Genomic DNA, 25,358 nt, shown 5'->3' with positions numbered 1-25,358 from the left:
GGTTTACCGGCACACTAACCTAGACTTGTGAGAAGTGGCAAAAAGGTCTAACCATTTTGATTACGGCATCCCTCTTCATAATTGTTTAGACACACAAGTGTACTATATAAGGGAAGGTGTATGATTTTGATAAAGTCTTATCAAAACAATCTAGTATCAGAAATATGAACTTTGGTAAGAAAGTCAGCTGATTTCTAAGTACATGTGAAAGCTAGTGGGAGCATAAGTGTTATGCTAATAATCATCATGTTAGTGGGAGCATGATAATTATGATAAGTATTGCAAGTTAGCAATGTTAAATATAGAAAACAAAAGTTTCAATTGGGAAAGAGTTGTTTTGCTATAATTAAGGGAGAGGAAATTATACTTCATCTCAAATCTATAAGCTTAGATCGTGAGGTTTTAATAATTTAGTCAAGGATATATATGAATTTCATGTTGGAATGGCTCAACATAAGGAAATTTTGTATATGAGTCCATTATTTGCTTTCTAAAATTCGATTATGATTACGACATCCCTTTTCATAATCTGAATTATGAGAACTTGGCAAATTGAAATGGAAATGTTATAGCAAAAGACTGGTTTAGTCTTTATGTGAGACATCATGAATCGATTCCCATATGCTTCGGATATAGGATCGATTACATGTGCTATATTCATCCTTTCTAAAATTTGCCAAATGTCTGGGGCATTAAGAAGGGAAAAGGTTTAGAGCTGGATATGACTAAAAGGATTAAACAATTGTCGAGGACAATCTAAGGTTTACCAAAGATTGGGTGCTCAAGGACAGTTGGAAGTATAGTGATAATTTTGGAAGGACCATATTGACATAATCTGTAAGGAGGCAACTCTTGTTCAGAAGTGATAGTCAAAATGGAATCTGGAAATGTTTCAAAGTTAGAATTTTCAATCTATTTAAGATTAGGAAACTTAATGCAAGAAGGGTGTTTCCAAGGAGCTGATCTCCTTTGGAATACTCTGTAATGATTGTTGTCAAGTCTTTCTGATTTTGTGCATAATTATTACAAGAGGATCAATGCATATAAGTTTAGAATCTAACAGATTTCAGTAAATGACATGAATTTGGAATTCTTGCATTTGCAGTAAGGATTTGGGAGTGTGAAAAGAGAATCATTGAAGTTATGTTCAATTGATCTATTTCACAAAGTAAAGATCATAGAAAAACATAGTATGCATAGTTGGTGTGTGGCATGACTAGTGTTTAGAAAAACATAGTGTACATACTTGGAGCATGGGACAACTATTGTTTTAAATTCAAGAATAAAGTTGATAGCTGAAACAGTATACAATGAATAATATGTAATCATATGGTGATAAATAAAAGGCGTTTTATTTATGCTCATAGGTTTTGATACCATATTGGATTATATTATTATTGTGTTTCACTTTGCATGTTGTGACTTCCCGAATAAACTAGGTTATTCTTCGAGAATGACTAAGTTATTCAAACCATCCACAGTCGGTCATATGTTGGAAGTAGATATGAATTAAGACTGTCATGGGTTGGCTTGTAGAGGTCTAAGGTGTTGGACAAAGGGCTACAACACTCATGAGTGCTCATAAGTTCTGAGTATTGGATTCAACCCGCGCTCATTGGAATCACTTCATGGATTTTATCACGAGTGATCATGAGATGATAATATCTTATATTCTTCAAACCTAGATATATGAGTTGTTACTATGAGTTGGTTGTACATTGATTGCACGAGAACGCATTTGGTAACTCGGTGCTATAAAACGTGCCTTTGTGTATGATTCAACAAGTAGTAGAACAAGCCATATGAGTCGAAGTTTATCCATTCCTTTTACCTTCAGGATAAAAGCGATATCTGAGGGGCCCTGGATGATTTGATGATGACAAATGGAAGTGCTCGGCCAGGCCAGGACTGATTTGATTTGTTCAATTAGTCAGTCGTCATAAATCGGAAATCGGGAAACAACAAATGGACAGAGAGAATGATTATAATTCATGTCTCAATTCATATGATATCTAGAATGGAGGAATATATGATCCCTTATCTAATGGACAAGTCATTGACAAAGGTCAGAGTTCATCGAAAAGGTCAGATTTCGACAGAAGCTTTTGAGAGCTACGATTGCCAGTTGGTTCCTGAAGTCATACGCAATAATGGTTTTAGACTTATCCAAGTGGGATACTGTTGGATTAATGTCTAAGTCCATAACTATAATTGGTAAGACTTGACCCGACCCGGCATGGTCCATTTGGGTTGCATGGCATCATGCACTTGGATAGACTATAATGAGAGAAATAAGACACTTATGGTTATTAATATATTATATGTTCTATTATATTAATAATAAGAATAATAAGATTATTTAATTAGTATTCATCAAGAATTAATCTAGGATTAATTAAGTGATCAAAAGAAGACTAATTAAAGGTATGGGTTGATTGTGTAAATCATCCATACTTGTATAGTGGGCTAATGCTCCATGGATAATCAAGTTAGGCTAAAACCCATAGGATGGTCCATGGATGCCCCATGGTGTATTTGAACCCATGGATCCAAGGAAATGGAAAGTCATGACAATTAGGGTTTACCCTAATTGTAACACTATATAAAGATCTTATTCTTGACAAAATCGGCCACTAGAGAGAGTAAGAAAGGGCTAGCCGATTTCATGAAGTGTAAAATTCTCTCAAGTTATTCCAAGTGTATTTGGTGTTGTGTGAACCATTTGAGGTGTCACACTTGGGGCACTTGGCACTCAAGCTTCATGAAGACTTTCTACATGAAAGAGGTATGTATTCTATCTTGTTATATTCATTATTTTTATATGCTAGATTTGGATAATACCTTGGATGTTCTTATTTGCATGTATAATAGAGAAAACATAGATCCAAGGTATTTAGGGTTGCATGTACACTTAGGAGTGTTAGAATGCTCAAAACCCAACAGTTATGGTGTATTGTATCTACCTTCCTGTTTCTCTTTATAGTATGTTCTAGTATCTAGTATGAACTGAACCTCTAACCTATACCTATTATAGTTTACTATTATGTTTACTTGAACGGTTATTGAAAACACTCAATTATCAACTAAGTTGTGATTGTACTTTAGAAACGGAGTTTTATAAACTATAAAGTAACATAACTTAGAAAGAGTTTTTGAAATGTTTTGATCACTTCTAAAAACATAAGCAATCCTTTGAAAGATGTTTAACAAACATTTACACAGTTATCATTGTGTTCAACTTGTATCCCCCCCCCCCCTTAAAATCATTTAAAATAGTTTAAAAGATTCATTATAGGGGTATGAACTCACCTTATGTAGGTGATTCATATGAATATGTGCGTAAGGATGAGAAGTTCCACGAATGAAGTCCCGAGACACAAATGAGTCCTAAATGACATATAACGGCATATATTGGTATGAATATAGTGTTTAGAAGCAACCACATGCAAGGAAGCACCTTTAGGGACTAGGAAACACTTGGAATGAAGTGTTTAATCACATGTGATTGATCAAAGGGGAGTGTGCAGCCACAAAGAGGAGTTTACGACCCAAGTGGTATGTCTCATGGAGTTTACGGCCATAGGGTTTATAGCCCTATGAGTTTACGACCGTAAACTCAAGGTATCTTATACCCAGGTGTGTTATGAGGTCCTATTTGCATCAAGGAAGTGTTCTAGGTCACAAGCTTAGCTTCTAGGAGAGTTTATGGCCAAAATGGCTCCTTTATAAGGGTTTACGGCCAAGAGAGACGCTCTTGGCCATAAACTCCTATTGTTCTTGAGGAATGGATTATTTCAAAGTCTAAATCAAGGGTTTCTATAATAGAACAAGTTAAGGAAAGAGTACTTACGATATTGAAGCTTGAAAAGGTTGATTTCGATCCAAAAACACTAGTGTGTTCTTGGTGTTCTTGGTGAAAGTTGAAGATTATGAAGATCTAGAAGAAAAGGATGTTTTCATGGATGAATCATGAGGATGATGCATGATTAAGAAGGATAACAACAACTAGAGTGAAGAACAATTACGTTTTTGGAGGATTTGGATGAAGAACTTGATGATACTTAAGAGAGTTTGAAGAGATTTCGGCCAAGGAAGGAAACAATGAGGAATATGAAGTGCCCTTATATATAGGTGAGAATTTTTGGCCCTAGTTGAGTTTACGCTGTAAACTCCATGTTTACGGTTGTAAACTCCACATGATGGAGTTTAGGGCTTGAATGTTGTACAGTGAATCTAACAGGTACTTCCTAACACTCAGTCCTTAAATGTACTAGGCTTAAAACACTCAAAAAGACTATCAACAATGCTAAATGATAGCAGGAGCGAGTCTGACTTTTGGTTGATTAGCTTGTCACATCATCCCCCAGTTATATGGAAGTTCGTCCCGAAATTAGTTCTCTTAGCAGTACAACTGGGGTTGTACTCCTCTGATTGGCAGAATACTCACTCGTAAATCTGGGCAACCTTGCCCTAATGCTCATGATGGGGATCATACTTAGTCCATCTATGATTATCTCGTGTATACAAGTTGTATATAATTAGGATTAGTAAGACATTTGGATGTGCGACTCTGCCCCAGGTCCACAACCAAACAAGGAATATGAGATAGGGCTGAAACACATACTAAACCTGAGTAATCATAATTATATACTACCCTCACGTATACACTCAATAGTGATAAGTGGCTTGTATTCATCCTTAGCCTCTGTGCTTGAACTTGATTTGTTGGACGAGTGGTAGTTCGGGAAGGTCTGTGGAGTATAATGCGATAAGGTTTTGGAGGAGGTGTACTCTTCACACGAGTACTACAGAGTTTACAATACGAGGAAGACGATTCGGAGGTCTGGTTCGGGTTGACATTACCAATGACGAGGGTTTTGCGAATTTGACGGTCGATGCGTCAGAAACATATGATCTTAGTATGGTAAGGACCACACCAACTCATGACGAATAATAGAAACAGACTCTTTACTGAACAAAATTTTGGCCGATTTGAAAGAAACGCTTGTGATGTGATGATGTATCTCGAGTGTGTTCGACAATGTATTCTTTATAAACATTCTAGTGCTTTCTGTTTTCCCCTTGATGTTAACACTTCTATGTATTGTACCGCGATGACCGAGTACACACAATGAAAGCATTTTGATAACTAGCGTCGATACTATGTACTACGATCCTCTTTCGTACCACTATGATCGCCTGTCATATACAAGTTATGAATAATTAAGATGAATAAGACATTCGACTGAGTAACTCTGCCTCAAATCCACAACCAAACAAGGAACAAGAATTAAGGCGGAATCACTCACTCTAAGTCTGCAAAATCATAGCTATGCACAACCCTGATGTACATACTAAGGCATCATAGCTTCTTTGAACGGATCTTTTAGTTCTCTTAGATACCATGACTTGTTTCAATACATGAGTTATTATAATAAATTTTAAGTGTTTTCCCCAACTTTTAATCTTATATAAATATAAATTAATTTTTAAAGTAATTACTATTTCGAAAGCGTACGACTGATCACTGGCGACTCCAGGGTTGATTCTCCTGTGGTGATCAATAGAATTCGTCCATTCACTTCTAAGTTTTTTATTATCGGGTAGTTCCTCTGGTAGTGTACAGTCTCACCACAGCCATAGCAGGCTTGGTTTTGTTCAACTCTGGGGACTTGGGAGATTGGTTGAGCTGGTGCCCTGTAGAAAAGGACTGTGTGTCCCTTTCTGTGGTAGTTCAGACACTGCATTTCCCAGCATACTCTGGTGTGGTGATAGTTGCACTTTTCACACTTCGGAAGGGTTCCAGTATATCGACTGGCAGGTGTTGACGCGACGTACATAGTACTTGTTTGCTGCTCTTGCAGGGGCTCCTGTGTTGTTCTCTTCTTCATCCTCTTGTTCCCCGACGTCAAATTATAGTCCTCTCCCTTTGATGGCTCGGGAACGGGGACTTCTACACCACGGTGGACTCCATGGTCGATAAGCCGTTGAGCCAGGCGTTTGGCACTATCGAATGTGGCTGGATTAGAAGACAACACATCTCCTTGGATCGGGGCAGTTAGACCCCAGATGTACCTTTCTATCTTCTTGCTCTCCGGGATAACCATCCCGGGGCATAGTTCTGCTAGGTCGCTAAACCTGTCAGTGTAGGCCACTATGTCTGAGCCGACCATTGTGATCTCTCATAGTTCTTGTTCTAGCTTTTGAACTTCGCCCCTTGGGCAGTATTATTCTAGCATCATCTCTTTTAGGTTCTCCCAACCTATCGAGTTAGCCACTGAGAGGGTCAGTGACTTAACATGGCTCTTCCACCATGTCAGGGCTCTGTCGGAGAAGGTAGACATCAAACTTCACTTTGCTCCCTTGTAGGCACGAACAAATTTCAAACACCGAATCTGTTTTCTCGAACCATCAGATCAGAGCAAAGGATTTAGGTTTTCAGTTCATGATGTCCTTGTACGAACACTCCCTTGGGTGTTCGTGAGTAACTCCGGAGTTGATTAAGTGGGTAGCACTACAAGATCCGAAGGTACCACTTTCGCCGAAGTGAGCTAGAGCAGTCGCTACTGCGGAGGATATCGCTGCTTGGAGAGCAACATGATCGAATTGTGACGGAGGTAGTAGAGTATGAGTTGGAGTTATCGGGGTAGTGCGTCTCGCTGATCGATGTGGAGGCATCTTGCTAAAAAGAATACAAGATGAGAGGGAAATAAGTCTATAGCAGTGGATATAAGCTAAAAGCTGAAAGACAAGGTTATCCTAGTTTTGAGTGTATTTGATCCTGACTTCTACAGGGTTGTCAAAACAATTCATAAAAGTGTCTATAGCAAATAAACTTTATGAATTAGAAATGGATATCCTCGAATGAGTATCTGTGACCTGAATAACTGTTACTAGTTGCATGTAAAGAAAATAATCCTAACACATAGGGTGAGCAGTGTTGCCACTAACTCACTAATTCAAGTAGGGTAATTATTTATTAGTGTGACGTATTAAGAGGTTTTAGTTCCTCTGGCTGAACACTTCTTGGAAAACTCTCTTTGTTTCTTCTTGACTCCTCTGTTGTCTTCAATGATGGAGTGGTTACATCTACCAGGGTTTGTCATACGAGAATGGACGTGTCTAAAGAATCTATGATAAAAGGTAACTTTTATGGGGTGATTCTTACAGAGTCCTCATATGGCTGCACAATGTATACTAGTTGCATATAATTTAAGATTAAATAGACCTTAGAGTAAGTGATCCTACTCCAGAACCACAACCAAATAAGGAACAGGTAGTAAAGCATACATCACAAATTCTAAGTCTATAAAATCTCAATTATATAAAACCCTACACTCAACAATTATAGATCTATCTGTAAGGGTCTTTTAACTTATCACATAAGGTATTTATAGTGCGTAAAATACTCCTGTAGTATTTTAATGTAATGAACCTGGTATGTCTTAAACTTCTTGTATTCTTGTAGTATCATAGAATACTCCCATAGTACTCTGACATTCATGTTCTGATCTAGAAATCCCTTGAATAGTGTTCGGTAAGTTTTAAGACTGTTAGAACACCACGTCACTCCCAAACACATGTCGGTCACATCTCGAATGAATATAGTTGATCAGGCTATATTGATCCCAGATATGATTACATAATAGTCTAGGTTTGACCATAGTGTTCAACCTTTAAATACTTCTGTTATGTTCTTCTTGTGATACTTGTTCTAGTATGTATATATGTATAAGCAAGTGGGTATACTTTTATAAGGTATTGTCATATCTTTAAAATATATTATTATTCAGAACACTTAATCCCCATTGTATTTATAGTTGTATATCTTTTATCAGTTGATATACTTAGTTCACTATAAACAATGCTTTGATACCAATCTGTCACACCTCCAAACTGGAACGACGGAAACGTTCGGGGGCAGAGGACGTCATGTTTAGTATCACAAGGCATGCATCATAGTAATCAAAGTAATAAACAACCATTTCATTAGAAAGAAAATGTTTACAAAGTATGTGTTTATAAAACATAGACTACTTAAGTAAATAACAAAACAAGACTTGAAATTATACTGCTCCATCTTCTGAATCCCAGTACGCATACCTGTTTACTAGTTTCCTGAGGATACAAAACAAGATTAGAAAAGTTTGCATGTTCCTCCAGAAAATCCTATATTTCCTTCTTTGATGAAAGATAAGTAAAAATGACTCTACAATCCTTTCTATGAGTACTAAATGGATACAAGTTATATAAAACCCAGAGTAAACAAACAATCGATGGTGTGTATCTGCCCTAAGCCCACAACCAAACAAGGAATAGAGAATGAGGCGGAAGGCACACCTCCCATTGTTTGTTAGATCATCGTTGTATATAACCCTGACGTATTCCCTCGGTACTCACGGAGTTAACAATAGTAGTTCCATTATATTTGATGAAAATATTCGTTAAGAAAACCCTTGTTTCTTATAGTAAAAATGGTAACCACAGTGATTCCTTCTATAATCACTTAGTTTATACTAGCTATATATAATCTAATATCGAATAGCTAATTAATTGTGTGAATCTGCCCTAATCCCACAACCAAACACGAAACACAGAATGAGGTGGAAGGCATACATCCAACTACCTATCGGGTATTAATTATACATAACCCTGATGTATAAACTAAGGTATTATAGAGTTAACCACCTAAGGTCCTTTAAGTTTATACTGGTTTAATAAAATGGATTAAACCCTTTACTGGTATGTTTCTAGTTTTTTCTACCAAATGTTCAAATTGAAAAGTATGTTTTTGTACTAGAAAACGTTGTATTGAATTTGTATACTATGACCTGACCCATACCTAGTACTCCTTATGATTACTTAGAGTATACGGGCTATATATATAACAAGGTTTGATAGATATTAGACTTGGTGCATCTGCTCTAAGCCTACATCAAAACAAGGAACAGGAAATGAAGCGGAAAGCACACATCTTACTATCTGCTGGGCCCGATTCATATATATCCTGATGTATAAACTAAGGAATCATAAAGTTAGCATATAATCCCCTTTCTATTGAATGTACTATGACTCGACTGTTCTGTTTGTCGCTTGAATGAATGTGAGTTTGCAGTTGTCTTTTGAATTGACCAACTAAGGTGTTGAATACCTTCAAAATAGTTCGGTTTATTACTATCATAATGTGATGTGTAGTACCCATACTATACACTCTCCGTGTAAGAGATTCTGGTTACCAAACAGGACTTTAGCAAACAAATTGCTATGTCGTGTTGATTGCACATTATAGTTATATAATCATGTATACCCAATATGTTATCACCTTTTGTTTAGAACAATGCGTTAGTGATTATTGGTACATGTAGATCATGTGTTGTTATATGTTATAGCATTTAGTATGTTCTTTCCGTTATAGTATCTTAGTATGTTCCTTCTATTATCGTGTATTGTATCTACCTCCCTGTTTCTCTTTATAGTATGTTCTAGTATCTAGTATGAACTGAACCACTAAACTATACCTATTATAGTTTACTAGTATGTTTACTTGAACTATTATTGAAAAGACTCATTTATCAACTAAGTTATGATTGTACTTTAGAAATAGAGTTTTATAAACTATAAAGTAACATAACTTAAGAAGGGTTTTTGAAATGTTTTGATCACTTATAAAAACATAAGCAATCCTTTGAAAGATGTTTAACAAACATTTACACAATTATCATTGTGTTCAACTTGTATTCCCCCCCCCCCCCCCCTTAAAATCATTTAAAACAGTTTACAAGATTCATTATAGGTGTATGAACTCACCTTATGTGGTTGATTCAAACGAATATGCGTGTAAGGATGAGAAGTTCCACGAATGAAGTCTTGAGACACAAACGAGTCCTAAATGACATATAATGGCATATATTTGCATGAATATAGTGTTTAGAAGCAACCACATGCAATGAAACACCTTTAGGGACTAGGAAACACTTGGAACGAAGTGTTGAATCACATGTGATTGATACAAGGGGAGTATACGGCCACAAAGAGGAGTTTACGGCCCAAATGGTATGTCTCATGGAGTTTACGGCCATAGGGTTTACGTACCTATGAGTTTACGGTCGTAAACTCAAGGTATCTTGTACCCAAGTGTGTTATATGGTCCTATTTGCATCAAGGAACTGTTCTAGGTCACAAGCTTAGCTTTTAGGAGAGTTTATGGCCAAAATGGCACCTTTATAAGGGTTTACGGCCAAGGGAGATGCTCTTGGCCGTAAACTCCTATTGTTCTTAAGGAATGGATGATTTCAAAGTGTAAATCAAGGGTTTCTAGAATACAACAAGTTAAGGAAAGAGTACTCACGATATTGAAGTTTGAAAGGGTTGATTTCGGTCCAAAAACACTTGTGTGTTCTTGGTGAAAGTTGAAGATAATGAAGATCTAGAAGAAATGGATGTTTTCATAGATAAATCATGAGGATGATGCATGATTAAGAAGGATAACAACAACTATAGTGAAGAACACTTATGTTTTCGGAGGATTTGGATGAAGAACTTGATGATTCTTGAGAGAGTTTGAAGAGATTTCGGCCAAGGAAGGAAAGAATGAGGAAAATGAAGTGCCCTTATATATATAGGTGAGAGTTTTTAGCCCTAGTTGATTTTACGGCCAAAAACTCGATGTTTACGGACGTAAACTCCACATGATGGAGTTTAGGGCTTGAATGTTGTACATTGAATCTAACAATTATTTATGCTTAGCCTATGTGCTTGAACTTGATCTGCTGGACGAGTGGTTCGGGAAGGTCTGTGGAGTATAATGCGATAAGATTTTGGAGGAGGTGTACTCTTCACATGAGTACTATAGGGTTTACAATACGAGGAAGACGATTCGGAGGTCTGGGTCGGGCTGACGTTACCAATGACGAGGGTTTCGTGAATTTGACCGTCGAGGGGTCAGAAACATATGAACTTAGTATGGTAAGGACCATACCAACTAATGACGAATGATAGAAACAGACTCTTTACTGAACAAAATTTTGGCCGATTTGAAAGAAACGCTTGTTATCTGATGATGTATCTCGAGTGTGTTCGACAATGTATTCTTTGTAAACATTCTAGTGCTTTCTGTTTTCCCCTTGATGTTAACACTTCTACGTATTGTACCGCGATGAGCGAGTACATACAATGAAAGCATTTTGATAACTAGCATCGATACTCTGTACTACGATCCTCTTTGGTACCACTATGATCGTCTGTCATATACAAGTTATGAATAATTAAGATGAATAAGACAGTCGAATGAGTAACTGTGCCTCAAATCCACAACCAAACAAGGAACATGAATTAAGGCAGAATCACTCACTCTAAGTCTGCAAAATCTTAGCTATGCACAACCCTGATGTACATACTAAGTCATCATAGCTTCTCTGAACGGATCTTTTAGTTCTCTTAGATACCGTGACCTGGTGGTTTCCCCAAGTTTTAATCTTATATAAATATAAATTAATTTTTAAAGTAATTACTATTTCGAAAGCGTACCGCTGCTCGCTGGAGACTCCGGGGTTGATTCTCCTGCGGTGATCATCAGAATTCGTCCATTCGCTCCTGCGTTCTTTGTTATCAGGCAGTTCCTCTGGTAGTGTCCAGTCTCACCACAAACATAGCAGGCTTGGTTTTCTTCAACTCCGGGGACTTGGGAGATTGGTTGAGCCGGTGCCTTGCAAAAACAGACTGTGTGTCCCTTTCTGTGGCTGTTCAGACACTGTATTTCCCGGCATACTCTGATGTGGTGATAGTTTCACTTTCCACACTTCGGAAGGGTTTCAACATATCAACTGGCAGATGCTGAAGCAGCAGGTGTTGTTGCGGCGTACATAGTACTTGTTTGTTGCTCTTGCAGGGTTCCTGTGTTGTTCGCTTCTTCATCCTCTTGTTCCCCAACTTCCGTTTATTGTCCTCTCCCTTTGATGGCTCGGGAACAGGGATTTCTACACCATGGCGGACTTCATGGTCGATGAGCCGTTAAGCCATAGATTTGGCACTATCGAATGTGATTGTGTTAGAAGACAGCACATCTCCTTGGATCGGGGCAGTTAGACCCTAGATGTATCTTTTTATCTTCTATACTTCCTTCACAAAGAGCAAAACCACCACCAAATACTTCTTAGGGACTCAAAAGCACAAGAATGGAGGCTAAGGGACGATTTATTGGGTTTTGGAAGCTTATAGAATGGTAAAGATGCCAGCCCTAAAGACTTAAGGTGCTTATATAGGGTGCATCACCCTAAATTAGGGTTTCATTAATTCTCGTGTACACCCCGGGTACATAAGTGTATGCCCCGCGTACGTGTCCGAAGTCCCGATCATGCCTCGCATCAGTACGCCCCACGTACTGACTTCTCATCTAGTATGTTACGCGTACGTTGTGGTACATCCCGTGTACTACCCAAGGACCAAAAGTGAAACCTTTAAATAACAAATGAGCAATAAAGAAATATACCAAGATTCAAGTGTTAAACAAAATGTACGGAGTTTATAGGAGATTTTCTCAAAAAATTACCCAACACATGTTATTAACAAAAATATTGTTTTTCTAGTGGGGATATTTCGTTAAAAGTTTGGTCCCCCAGCTTTGATAGTCTCTACTGCTAAACACAAATGTTTCAAAAGTTTGTCACTTTTGGTCTTTGATGTTTACCAAATGTAACATCTCAAGTTTTTGCCGCTTAGTTAATGGAGTTGGTTTTTGGTCCCCCACCTTCGATATTCTACTATACGACCCTACTCGCTAAAATATTATATACACAAAATAGAAACAACAAATGAAAAAAGAACCAAAAAAACACCAAAATATATAAATATGAAAAAAGATCGGACCACCGAGAAGCATAGATATCTTTCTAATTAATATTAACTAAAAAACTAAAGAATGATCCAGAAATTGTATATATTAAACCAAAACTAAAGAGTGATAATATATAATTTACAAGAAAACAAATAGTGTTTGAATAATTTACAACCACATACTTAAAAAACATGTGACCCTAACTCACGGGTTCTCTCAGTCATATATGCCTTCGAAACTCTTTCCATAATGGAGACAAACGTTCTTTATTGTTTATTCATATTTTTTATTATTTATTTCATATAATCCAGTTTTCTAATAATTTGAATCTTCTTAATACCCTATTAAGTAATATTTCCACAGACTGTATTCATTAATTTATTCGTATCATCCGTAAAGGACGAGTTTCATAATTCAGATTTCAGACATATAGAATTGAATAGATGATTAATCAATTCTGGTTCTGAAATTGTTTCTATTATGTGTAAATAATGTGTTGCTATAATCTTTTTCTGAGTTGTAATAGACAATAGTTTCAAAAGGACGTTTAATCCAAATTTATCCAATCATTAAATACCTTTTGTTAGTTTGCGGGCAAATTGAAATAAACAACTATATGGCCACACATATCAATGCAAATCTATAAAGATCAATATATATGCGATGAATTATAATTCTACAATTATGTATGGACTTGGAAACAAACTTTATAATATGTTTTAATGTATATTCAACAGCTTTGGTTTTTCAACTTCGATCAAGCTTTCTTGGCATTTTATGCAACAATGACTTGTATCATACGTATTGATAATAGTTTACTATTTGATGAAATTTAAAAAAAAGAAAAAGAAAAGAAAAAGAAAAAGAGAGATGTTTGCCATAGAACAATGTGCAGAGAAGGTTGCAAACAAAAACACCAAGGGAGTAATTCATGTGAATGTTTTTGTTTTTGCATGGCTGGACCTGAAATACACTGTGGTCTCGAAAAAAGAAGCTGCATGTGAACCATGCAATTAACCTCCGAGACTTTAGTTGACATTTCCACTTGACTTAATTAAATACAAAATTGATTTCTATCCCCTCATCTGCCAAAAAAAAAAAAAGCAATATTGCCACCCTCTGCTTTCCAAATTTTAGTAGGATCTCTTTTTCACATATAATTTTACAAATATATGTAAAACTTTTTAGAAAGACGGTGATTTTTTCGATATCATCCATTATTTAATCATATATAAATGGTTTTTTGTCTCAACATAGAATTTAATGAGGGTTGATAAACTAATCGTGTATATATTATGCACATATATGCAAACAAGAGTACGGACAAAGTAGTCCTTGTGTGAAAAGCTCCAAAGAGACCTTACAAGTACGCATAGAGCCACAAGTTAATATCACTCGAAAAACACACCACAAAGACATTTCACTCCAGATGAATAGAAAGGGTTGTGACATTGAAGCAACAGGCATCAACTACACAATCTACACTCAAAAACCACAACCCCCTTTCAAGATCTTTAACAAAGATCAACAAGTTACACAACATCAACAACCCTTTCCCGATCCTGACACCAACCCCAGAGCTCGTCGGGTTCTTCGCGAAGTAAGTTGCCATGCGAAACCATGGGAGGTCCTTGCCATTGTGGGCCCTAGTGGCGCCGGAAAATCATCTCTGCTTGAGATCCTTGCCGGAAAACTCACTCCACAAACGGCAACCATCTATGTCAACCAAAAACCGGTGGACAAGTCAAGATTCAAGAAGACTTCAGGGTATGTTACGCAAAAGGATACGCTGTTCCCTCTACTCACAGTGGAAGAGACACTAGTTTTTACAGCTAAGCTCCGACTGAACCTTCCTAATCTCGAGCTGAGATCACGGGTCAAGTCGTTGATCCAAGAACTTGGGTTGACCCATGTGGCAAATGCACGTGTTGGCGATGATCGGGTTCGTGGGATTTCAGGCGGAGAGCGACGGCGGGTTTCTATAGGAGTTGCGGTGGTTCATGACCCGGAAGTGGTGATTCTCGATGAACCCACTTCGGGGTTGGATAGTAACTGCGCCTTTCAGATCATAGACATGGTCAAAACCATGGCTGAGACCAGAGGCAAGACTGTGATCCTTAGCATCCATCAGCCGGGTTTCAGAATCATCAAGCTTTTCAATTCAATATTACTCTTGGCAAACGGCACCGTTTTGCACCAAGGAACAGTTGATGAACTCAACCTCTCTCTACGGCTCATTGGGCTTGAGCCACCTCTTCATGTTAACATCGTGGAGTTTGCAATAGATTCAATTGATTCGATACAACAACAAAAGAACCAAAAGTTATCAAATCTTGAACAAGATATAATTACTGCTTCAACAAACAGAATCACACAAGGTAAGTTCACTTTACAACAACTCTTTCAACAATCAAAAGTAATCGACCTAGACCACGATCATGAAGACAACAAAGATCAAGAACAAGAACAAGATCAAATGATTACAGATGGCTTCGCAAATTCAAGATTCTTCGAAGCAGTAATCTTGACTCATCGATTCTGGAAGAATATTTCTCGAACAAAAGAGCTTTTTGCATATCGAACTCTCCAAATGCTCGTATCAGGTTTGATCCTAGGCTCGATCTTTTACAACCTAGACATGGACTTGATCGGGGCTCAAGAAAGGGTAGGTTTATTTGCGTTCATTTTAACATTTTTGCTATCAACGACAGTAGAAGCTCTACCAGTTTTCTTGCAAGAAAGGGAAATATTAATGAAGGAAACTTCATGCGGAAGTTATCGAGTTTCTTCATACGCAATAGCAAACGGACTTGTATACTTGCCATTTTTGCTAATTCTTGCGGTTTTATTTGCCACCCCGTTATACTGGTTAGTCGGGTTGAACCCTAGTTTCTTTGCATTCTCGAGGTTCCTCCTCTTGATCTGGTTGATTCTCTACACTGCAAACTCGGTGGTGGTGTGTTTTAGCGCACTGGTTCCGAATTTCATCGTGGGAAACTCAGTGATATCAGGTGTGATTGGATCTTTCTTCCTGTTTTCGGGTTACTTTGTGTCGAAACAAGGTACGCCTAAGTACTGGATATTCATGCACTATATTTCATTGTTCAAGTATCCATTTGAAGGATTGTTGATGAATGAGTTCTCTGGTGATGCTGAAGGCAAGTGTTTGGAGTATCTGTTTGGAAAGTGTTTGGTGAGTGGTGAAGATGTGTTGAGGGAACAAGGAGGTTATGAGGATGATGGTAAATGGAAGAATTTTGTGATTATGGTGTGTTTTATTTTGGTTTATAGGTTTATTTCATATGTGATTCTTAGGGTCAGATGCTCCCAAAGGGGACTTAAAGGTGCCCTTCTTTGAATTTTTTTGGACATTTGTAGTCTTAATTATTGAAAAAAGTGCATGAAATATTAAGCTAATATGTGGTGTACTTTATAATACGTTTTTTATACTTGAAAAACATATTTAACAATGTGCAAGTTAATATTGATATTATATAAAAGTAGGGGTGGTAATTGGTAACGCGACACGACAAAAATACACGAAACGAAACGAAATTGAGACGGAATTGAAATTCGAATTCGTTTTTGTGTCGTGTTCATTTCTGGTGTAAAAAACACGACGTCGTGGCGTGTCGTATTCGTGTTCAAAATTTGACACGAAATTGACACAATTTAACATTTTTTTTGTCTTGTTTTTTTTGTTTGTCGAGTTTTTCGTGTTATGTATGAATAAATATTAATTAAATACATTAATTTTTATTTCATGGTATCTTTGTCGTGTCGTGTCGTGTTTGTCGTTTTTTAATCGGTTCGTTTTCGTGTTAGTTAAAAAAACACGAGATTGTGTTGTGTCATATCATGTTCGTGTTACATAAAACTTTGTTGTGTCGTGTCGTGTCAGACAAAAACATAACATGATGACCCAATTTGTCACCCCTATATAAAAGACATAGTTATCGGACTAGCAATTAATCATAACCAAGAAGTTGAAAATTGTAATGAAATGGAACTTTATGTATTTATAATGACTAACATAGTTAGGAAAAAAAATATCTAAAATCTATAGATACCATTTTAAAATGAACTTTATTATACAATATGTTAAATTTACCATTAATTAAAAACTTTTATTATTAAATGTTTATCTCTTAGTTTTATCACTAATCATCTCTCAGTCTCAATGCTTACGGTATCTTTTGATGTAATATATGTTTAGATAGAGGAATTTTAATCAATTTTTATTAAAATAAGGTTTTTAAAGTTTAGTATTCACTACAAGGAAAAATACCATTACCGGCGACAAAAGTCGCCGGTAAAAGTCCCAAAAGTCGCCGGTAATACTAATAGCGGCGACGCGTCGCTGGTACTGATTCGCCGCTACTGCCTCGTCGCTATTGATCAGTTTGTCGCCGCTAATGATAATAATCGCCGCTATTGGTATGTCGCCGCTAATGATTATTGTCGCCGCTAATAAGCCGGTCGCCGGTAATGACATATGTCGCCGGTAAAAGAGTCGCCGGCAAAAGTGTCGCCGGTAATGAGTTCTGTCACCGGTAAAAGCGTCGCCGGTAATTTTTTTTCAATTTTTTTTAAATAATGATTTTCGTTGCCGGTGATATCGCAGGTAAAAGTGTCGCCGGTAATAACAATATTCGATTAAATATCAAAACCAATAGTGTCGACGCTAATTACAAAACAAACATCATATTAAATATCAAACATAATAGTGTCAATGCAAATTACAAACAAACATCCAAAATACAATTAAATATCAAAAGTCATAATATCCGTGTAGCAAAACAACAAAATTTTTACAATCTACCAAGTAGCAAAACGAGACAACATATGCAAATAAAACCCATTCTTACATACCCTCATCGCCGTTCCCATCGTTTCCTTGATTATTTTGGGATTGAAAAAACGAATAAAGTTCATCCCTACATGTCGGGTCGGCGAGCATTGCACGAAGATTTTCCAACTACATAATTAATAACAAGACATATAAACTTATAAGTTAGATCGTCAAACATAAACAAAAACTATCAAAATACATTGTTATTTTTAAAGTAAGATAGAAAACCAAAGTACATTGCTATTTCTTGCACTTGGGACAAAAACCAAATTACCAAACTTTTTAGCAAATAACCACCACAAAACCAAAACTACCAAATCAACATGCATTTTACAATGCTAAAGTAGATTGCTATTCTTAAACAAAGATAGAAAACCAAAGTACATTGCTATATTTTGCACTTGGGACAAAAACCAAATTACCAAACTTTTTAGCAAATAACCACCACAAAACCAAAACTACTAAATCAACATGCATTTTACGATGCTAAAGTAGATTGCTATTCTTAAACAAAGATAGAAAACCAAAATACATTGCTATATTTTGCACTTGGGACAAAAACCAAATTACCAAACTTTTTAGCAAATAACCACCATAAAACCAAAACTACCAAATCAACATGCATTTTACGATGCTAAAGTAGATTGCTATTTTACCTGTGATGGTTGTGATGGTTGTGAAGGCTGTGGAGTCGTCGGGAGACCAGAAGGTTTGCGGCCAATGCCTCTAATGTGGCCACGTCGCTCTCCTAATACTTTCTCGAACGTAGCTCTTTCTTGAGTTGGCGTTAACTCACTTTCACCTTGAGTTTGTTCTAGCAGCTCTTCAACTAACCGATTCTGTAACTCCCAAAAGTGACTAATAATTAAGTATAAATAAACATTTAAATATATGATAAAATTATAATTAAATACTTACATATTGTTGTTTTGATTCAGCAGTAACAAATACACCATTCTTATCGGTATGAGCTTTGCGAAATGTTTCCACTATCTTAAGGTTCTGTTTAAGTTTAAAAATTAGATTATATTTTAAATAAATAATTACATGTATCGTACGGTACCTTCTTATAGCAAGTACTGCTATTCGAGCTCGAACCCCCACGATTCATAGTTGTTTGCTTTTCACGGATTTTTTTGTTCCATTCTGAAGAAATTTTGTGTTCGTCAGTTTGAAAATACTCAACTGTCTTCTCCTAGTTATCAACAAGCATACCATCCGGAGGATTTGCCAATGCTCTCGGGATATCTTCATACCCTCCGACCATCTTGAAATATTCTTTTGTGTCGGCTTTACGCTCTCGAAAACCTTTTAACAAGGCTGCTTGAAAACTCTCTGTCAATAGAGTAGCTTGTGCATCCTGGTACATTTGATTGAGATCAAACTTTGTCTACAATAAAAAAAAGTTAACCAAGTAAAAAACAATTATAGTTAAACCTATAAAATATATTTAAATAAATAATTACCGCTAAATGTTGTAATACAATGTCCTTTATATCAGGGGAAACTCTTTTCCAACTCCATTTGTCGAAAGGGACCATCTGCCACATTGTTTTCCCAACTTCTCGGGAAAACATGTCTCCCGCCTCTCCTACGGGATTAAATGTGATATCCATATCATATTACATGCCTATTGGTTTCCCCTGGTTCTGCAAGATTGCTTTTTCAAGCTTTATATTTTTTGCTTTTCCTCGAACTTTCCTTCGGGCACGTCCCTCAACTACAAATGTAATTAAAAATTATTAGAAACGACATTTAATTTATGATAATTGAACAAAAATAGTAAATAAAAATTCATGATAAGACTTACCGTCCTGCTCGTGCTGGCCAGGACCTCTACCACCTAGGAAAGGTGGGTCCTCAGCTTCGTCTCTCCCATGTCCACGACCCATGACAGCAGCCATGGTAAACATAAACAACAGCCACACTCTCATCATTTCCTGAAAAATTATAAGATATACAAATACAATTTTTATTATAGATACACATTACATAGAAATAAACATTTAGATAGGAATAAACATTTATATAGGAATAAACATTTCTATTTAAACTAGAAATCCAAATAAAGTTCATATTACAAACACATATTACAAATACACATTACATAAGAACTATTCTAATCAGAATCTTCCTCATATCCTTCATTGTCTTCTTCGGTATCATAGTCAGAATTGGTGTCATCGTAATCAGTCTCGCAATCAGAAACATCATTGACTCTACCAGTTGGCGGAGGAACTTCAGATGCACTTTCTACATCAACAATGACTCTAGGAATGTTTTGAAAGTACATGCTGAAATCGATAAAAAGTGGAGCATCGGATGAAGAGATATTTTGAAGTACATCGATATCGTCTACATTTTCGTGTGAGACATTGTCAACATTTTGAACAAGGTCATCGTTCGATGGTAGATCCCAAATACTTCGATGATTAACATGCTCGACAACACATCGATGGTTATTGTTTGGCTCTCTGATGTAGAACACTTGTTTGGCTTGTGACGCATATATGAGTTGATCATCTTTGTATGCTTCACGTCTTGTGTCGATACTGGTGAAAATATCACAAGAAATAACTCCTGTTCGAGTATCAAACCACTTGTAACGAAATAGTACAGTTGAATAATCATGTGTATACCTCAACTCTATAATCTCTTCTAACTGGCCATAATATTTCTCGCCTTTCTCACCCACCGCTAAAACCCCAGAGTTTTGTGTTGTACGTTGTGTGTCACGACTAAGTACCATAAACCTAACACCATTGACTATGCATGCGGTGTAAGAATAGGCATTCATTTGCGGGCCCATTGCAAGAACCGACAACTCTTTGTGGAATTCTGGAGATTTTTCTATTTTCATTTGATGAACCTAACAATTATAAATTAATATGTATTATGTATTCATTAGATCAATGAAACAAATTTGTTTATTAATTTACATTACCTTTTCACGAAACCAATTACGAAATTCTCTCTTTTCATCACTTTGGGGATGCTCAGATTTGAATTTCCTATGTTGATGACCAAAAGATATAGATTTAAAAAGATAAAATAAAAAATTAAGAATGAAAGTTAGAGATAAGATTAATTACTTGATATACTGTCTGACTTCTTCACAGCTATTCAATACAAACCATTCCATGTTATGCATTTCTGTTAAATTAAGAGTTTTGATTTGAGTTGTGCTGGTCGGTCGACATTTAGACTCAAACATCCAAAACTTTGTTTTTTCAATGACAACATCTACATTTCTTTCCGGATGATTCTTTACATCTCGAAGGTACATTGAACAAAATGATAAAGCTTCTTCAGCAACATAACCCTCAACTATAGAACCTTCTGGCTTCGCCTTGTTTCTGACATAGTTTTTTAGTTTTTTCATATATCTCTCGAATGGAAACATCCATCTCATACAAACACGGCCTCCAGCAATTGCTTCATCAGGTAAATGCAAAAGTAAATGAACCATAATGTCAAAAAAACGCCGGAGGATAAATCAATTCTAACTTGCACAAGATTGCAATAATGTCTACTTTTGCTTTCCTCATATCCTCCACCTTCAATGTTCTGGAACAAAGTTGCTTGAAAAACGTACAAAGGTCTACAATAGGTGTATAAGTATCTTTGTCTAACAACCCTCTTACTCCAATTGGTATCAAACGTTGCATAAGAATGTGGTGGTCATGCGATTTCAACCCAATAATGTTAGTATTGGTATCGTTCACTTTCTTACTAATGTTAGAACCAAACCCATCCAGCAGTTTAACCTCTTTTATAAATTGACAAAAGAGTTGTCGACTAGATTTCGTGAAAGAGTATCTTGCCTGGGGTCTATGAAACTTGTCACCATTTTTTTTCAACCATTCATTTCTCCGAATGTTTAGAATTCTCATGTCCTCTCGTGCATTTGATGTGTCTTTGCTTTTATCGTTCATTAGGAGAGTACCTAACAAACTCTCGTCCACATTTTTCTGGACATGCATGACATCTATGTTGGGTTTCAACTGTAGAGAAGACCAATACTCGAGTTCGAAGAAAATGCTTCGTTTCCACCAGTTCAACTCATAATCTTGCCGCTTTGGCTCCCCGCCTCCATGCTCAGGATGTTTACCCGGTTTACGAGTTAGTAGACGACCTAGTTGCTCTTGTATGTCATCATTACTAAAGTGTCTCGGAGCGGATCTTGTCTCTTCCATCCCGTTAAAGTCCAAACTCTTTCTTAACGGATCATTAGCATCCACGAAACGACGATGACCGATATATACGACTTTGTTTGTTGCACGGTATGAAGGAGTGTCTTCATTGTAAGTAGCACATGCTCTATACCCTTGCCCACTCCAACCTGATAAACTACTACGAGCTGGCCAATCATTTATTGTCCACAACAACATAGCTCTCATTGTGACTAATGTGTTTGTCGCCGCATCTTTAATACATACGCCTGAGTTCCACAAATGTTTAAGCTCTTCCACCAACGGTCTAAGGAAAACATCCATATCCTTACATGGAGCTTTCGGTCCTGGAATCAACAAAGTCAACATGAATGATGACTCTTTCATACAATGCCAGGGTGGCAGATTGTATGTGGTGAGTATGACCAGCCATGTGCTATGTGGATTACACATGTTTCCAAATGGATTGAAACCGTCAACTGAAATACCTAGGCGTACGTTACGGGGTTCACTCGACAAGTCAGGGTATTTTTTTTTATAAAAATCTTGCCAATGTTCCCCATCAACAGGATGAATCATCACACTATCTTCTGAACGTCTGGTACTATGCCAAATCATATTTTTGGCAGTGTGCCTCGAACAATATAAACGTCGTAGTCTAGGGGTCACAGGAAAGTACCGTAACACCATATGAGGTACTTTCTTACCCTTGGTGTTTTTATCGATCCATCGGCTCTCTTTACAAATGGGACAACTTGCAATGAATCATATTCTTTCCAAAAGAGACAACAATCGTTTTTGCACACATGTATCGACTCATACCCCAGGCCAATAGACTTTAGTTTCTTTTTGGCTAGATAATGTGAAAGGGGAACCTTGTTGCCTTTGGGAAATGCTAATTGCAAGAGTTCAAGGAGTTGATCAAATGAACTATCAGTCCATTTGTTGCTCACCTTGATATGCATTAACTTTGCTAGAAACTCAAGGGAAGAAAAGATGCAACCAGTATACAATTGAGTTTCCATTTCTTCCAACAATTGTGCAAAATCATCATCCACATCGCTACCACTTGTATTCGAGGTTCCTTCATCGAGTTTGGTATCATTTTCTCTCGACTCCCACATCGCATCGTCGATTAAATCGGCCATTTTGTTACTTGGCAAGACGACTGGAGGAATAAAAGATTCACCATGATAGATCCAAATTTTGTACGCCTTACTGAAACCATCTATAAATATATGGCGTTCAACTGCAGTCGGGTACTTGAAGTAACGGTTATCACATTTTTCACACGCACATCTGATTTTACCATTATTATCAAGGTGCGACTTGGACTTCTCAATAAAAGCTTTGAGTCCTGCTTGGAACTCGGGATGGTTTCGATATGGATTAGTAGTCCAACTTTTATCAATAGACATGATGTTGCTGAAACATAATTTTGGGTTTAGAGTTTAGTATACAGAATTAGCATTGTTTTTTTTTTCCAATCCACATTTTTTTTTACATCTAAAATAATACAAAAATTAAGTAATAAAGAAATGAAAAAAAAAATTAAAAATTTTTATTTATGCATTTTTTAATTAATTTTAATTAAAATTACTTGTAAGTTTTTTAAACAATTTTATAATAGACATTATGTTGTTATGTTGTTTTTTTTACCGTCGAGATTAAAATATATATAAGTTTTTAAACAATTTTATAATTTTTTTTGTGTTTTCTTTCCAATTATCACAATAATTTATTTATTTATTTTTTTCAATTATAAGAAAACCATATAATTTTACATAATACATAAGAACATGAAATCCACATACTTTTACATACATATTATGTTGTTGTGTTGTTTTTTTTACCGTCGAGATTAATATATATATATATATATATATATATATATATATATATATATATATATATATATAAGTTTTTAAACAATTTTATAATTTTGTTTGTGTTTTTTTTCTAATTATAAGTTAACTATATAACTTATTGGTTAATTAATTTGGAGTTAGCTTGGGTAAAAACTAGAAGCTTTCTAGTTTTTGTATATAAGTTTTTAAACAATTTTCTAGTTTTTTTTGTGTTTTTTTTTTCAAATTATAAAAATAACGTATTTTTTTTTCAATTATAGCATCCTACTTATAAGAAAACCACATAATTTTACATAATACATAAGAACATGAAATTCACATACTTTTACATACATATTATCTTGTTGTGTTGTTTTCTTTATCGTCGAGATTAAAATATATATAAGTTTTTAAACAATTTTATAATTTTTTTTGTGTTTTTTTTTTCCAATTATAAGTTAACTATATAACTTATTGGTTAATTAGTTTGGAGTTAGCTTGGGTAAAAACTAGAAGCTTTCTGGTTTTTGTATATAAGTTTTTAAACAATTTTATAGTTTTTTTGTGTTTTTTTTTCAAATTATAAAAATAATGTATTTTTTTTTCAATTATAGCATCCTACTTATACCTAAACCACATAGTTTTACATAATACATAAGAAGGTGAAATTCACATACTTTTACATACATATACCACATATACACCAAATACAAATACACACAAAATAACATCCTACTTAAACCAAATACAAAAGTTTCACAATCATATATCACATTTACAACAAACATACATACATTCACATACACACAATAACATTCTACTTATAACAAATACATATAATTTCTACCAAATACTAATATACCACATATACATCAAACACACATACATTGGAATATATATACCAAATTCACATATATTCAAACAAATACGGAATATACAATCTAATTTTCACATATGACAATTTTCACATAATTTCAAATATAAATACAACTAATTGCAATTCAATAACCACAAACAACACCACCAAAATCAAGAATATGAACAATTTATTATCATTCAATCACTACATAAAGCTACAAATCGAAATTCATACAAAATAAAAATGAAATCATCAAAAAAAACTTACCTTTCTTCAAGAAATTGAGGTAGAAATTGATCCCAAAGCTTTAACCACACCTAGAGACACTTGCTTGGAACAATGTTGGGAGAAATTTGCTTGGAAGAAGCTGATTGAAGAGGAAATCGGCGAGATGGTGAAGGAAATTGGAAGCAAACAGAAAGGAAAATGAAGAAGGGAGGTTATCTGCGTGCGTTTTTTTTTTATCTGCGACAGGCAATAGCGGCGATACCTTTAGCGGCGCCACCAGGGGCTTTACCGACGACAATGAGTAATAGTGGCGACAAACTGGAGGGAAGGGTACCGCGTCATTTTTAGCGGACTATTAGCGGCGACTTTTTTTTAACCTTTAGCGGCGACATCTGAGTCGCCGGTATTAGGTTAGACAGGATAAGGCACCCCACCCGTTGGATTGGATATCTCATCGAACGATTGAGATGCAATAGAGGGGGAAAGTGTGGATTCGGGTGACAACCCTTTAGCGGCGACACTATTACCGGCGACAAGGGGCTTTACCGGCGACTTTAGATAAAGTTTC

At 36.0% G+C, this 25,358-nt stretch overlaps 2 protein-coding genes across 2 annotated transcripts; one reads left to right on the top strand and one right to left on the bottom strand.

Annotated features, from left to right (window-relative positions):
• The first annotated feature begins 14,157 nt into the window (after nucleotides 1-14,157).
• ABCG5 (ABC-2 type transporter family protein) lies at nucleotides 14,158-16,249 on the top strand. Its single transcript, XM_079034521.1, has one exon. The coding sequence runs from the start codon at nucleotides 14,262-14,264 to the stop codon at nucleotides 16,188-16,190; it is 1,929 nt and encodes a 642-aa protein (XP_078890647.1). The 5' UTR covers nucleotides 14,158-14,261; the 3' UTR covers nucleotides 16,191-16,249.
• Nucleotides 16,250-21,157: 4,908 nt separating this feature from the next.
• On the bottom strand, nucleotides 21,158-23,004 carry LOC145059989 (uncharacterized). Its single transcript, XM_079007736.1, has 2 exons — nucleotides 22,536-23,004; nucleotides 21,158-22,203 (listed from the first exon to the last, which is right to left on the bottom strand). The coding sequence occupies exons 1-2, from the start codon at nucleotides 23,002-23,004 to the stop codon at nucleotides 21,158-21,160; spliced, it is 1,515 nt and encodes a 504-aa protein (XP_078863862.1).
• Between the last annotated feature and the right edge of the window lie 2,354 nt (nucleotides 23,005-25,358).

The sequence above is a fragment of the Lactuca serriola genome, chromosome 1, assembly GCF_051521515.1.
Source record: "Lactuca serriola cultivar US96UC23 chromosome 1, Lser_US96UC23_V15, whole genome shotgun sequence".
In the NCBI taxonomy this organism is placed as follows: Eukaryota; Viridiplantae; Streptophyta; class Magnoliopsida; order Asterales; family Asteraceae; genus Lactuca; species Lactuca serriola.
This window is presented reverse-complemented; position numbering and strand designations above follow the sequence as displayed.

Bases quoted from the DNA above. Each gene is read 5' to 3' on its own strand.
- ABCG5 (XM_079034521.1), top strand. From the start codon at position 14,262: ATGAATAGAAAGGGTTGTGACATTGAAGCAACAGGCATCAACTACACA.
- LOC145059989 (XM_079007736.1), bottom strand. From the start codon at position 23,004: ATGGCCGATTTAATCGACGATGCGATGTGGGAGTCGAGAGAAAATGAT. The intron at 22,204-22,535 runs GTACTTTCCTGT...TGTTGATTCCAG, and splicing joins GTACCTCATATGGTGTTACG to GACCGAAAGCTCCATGTAAG.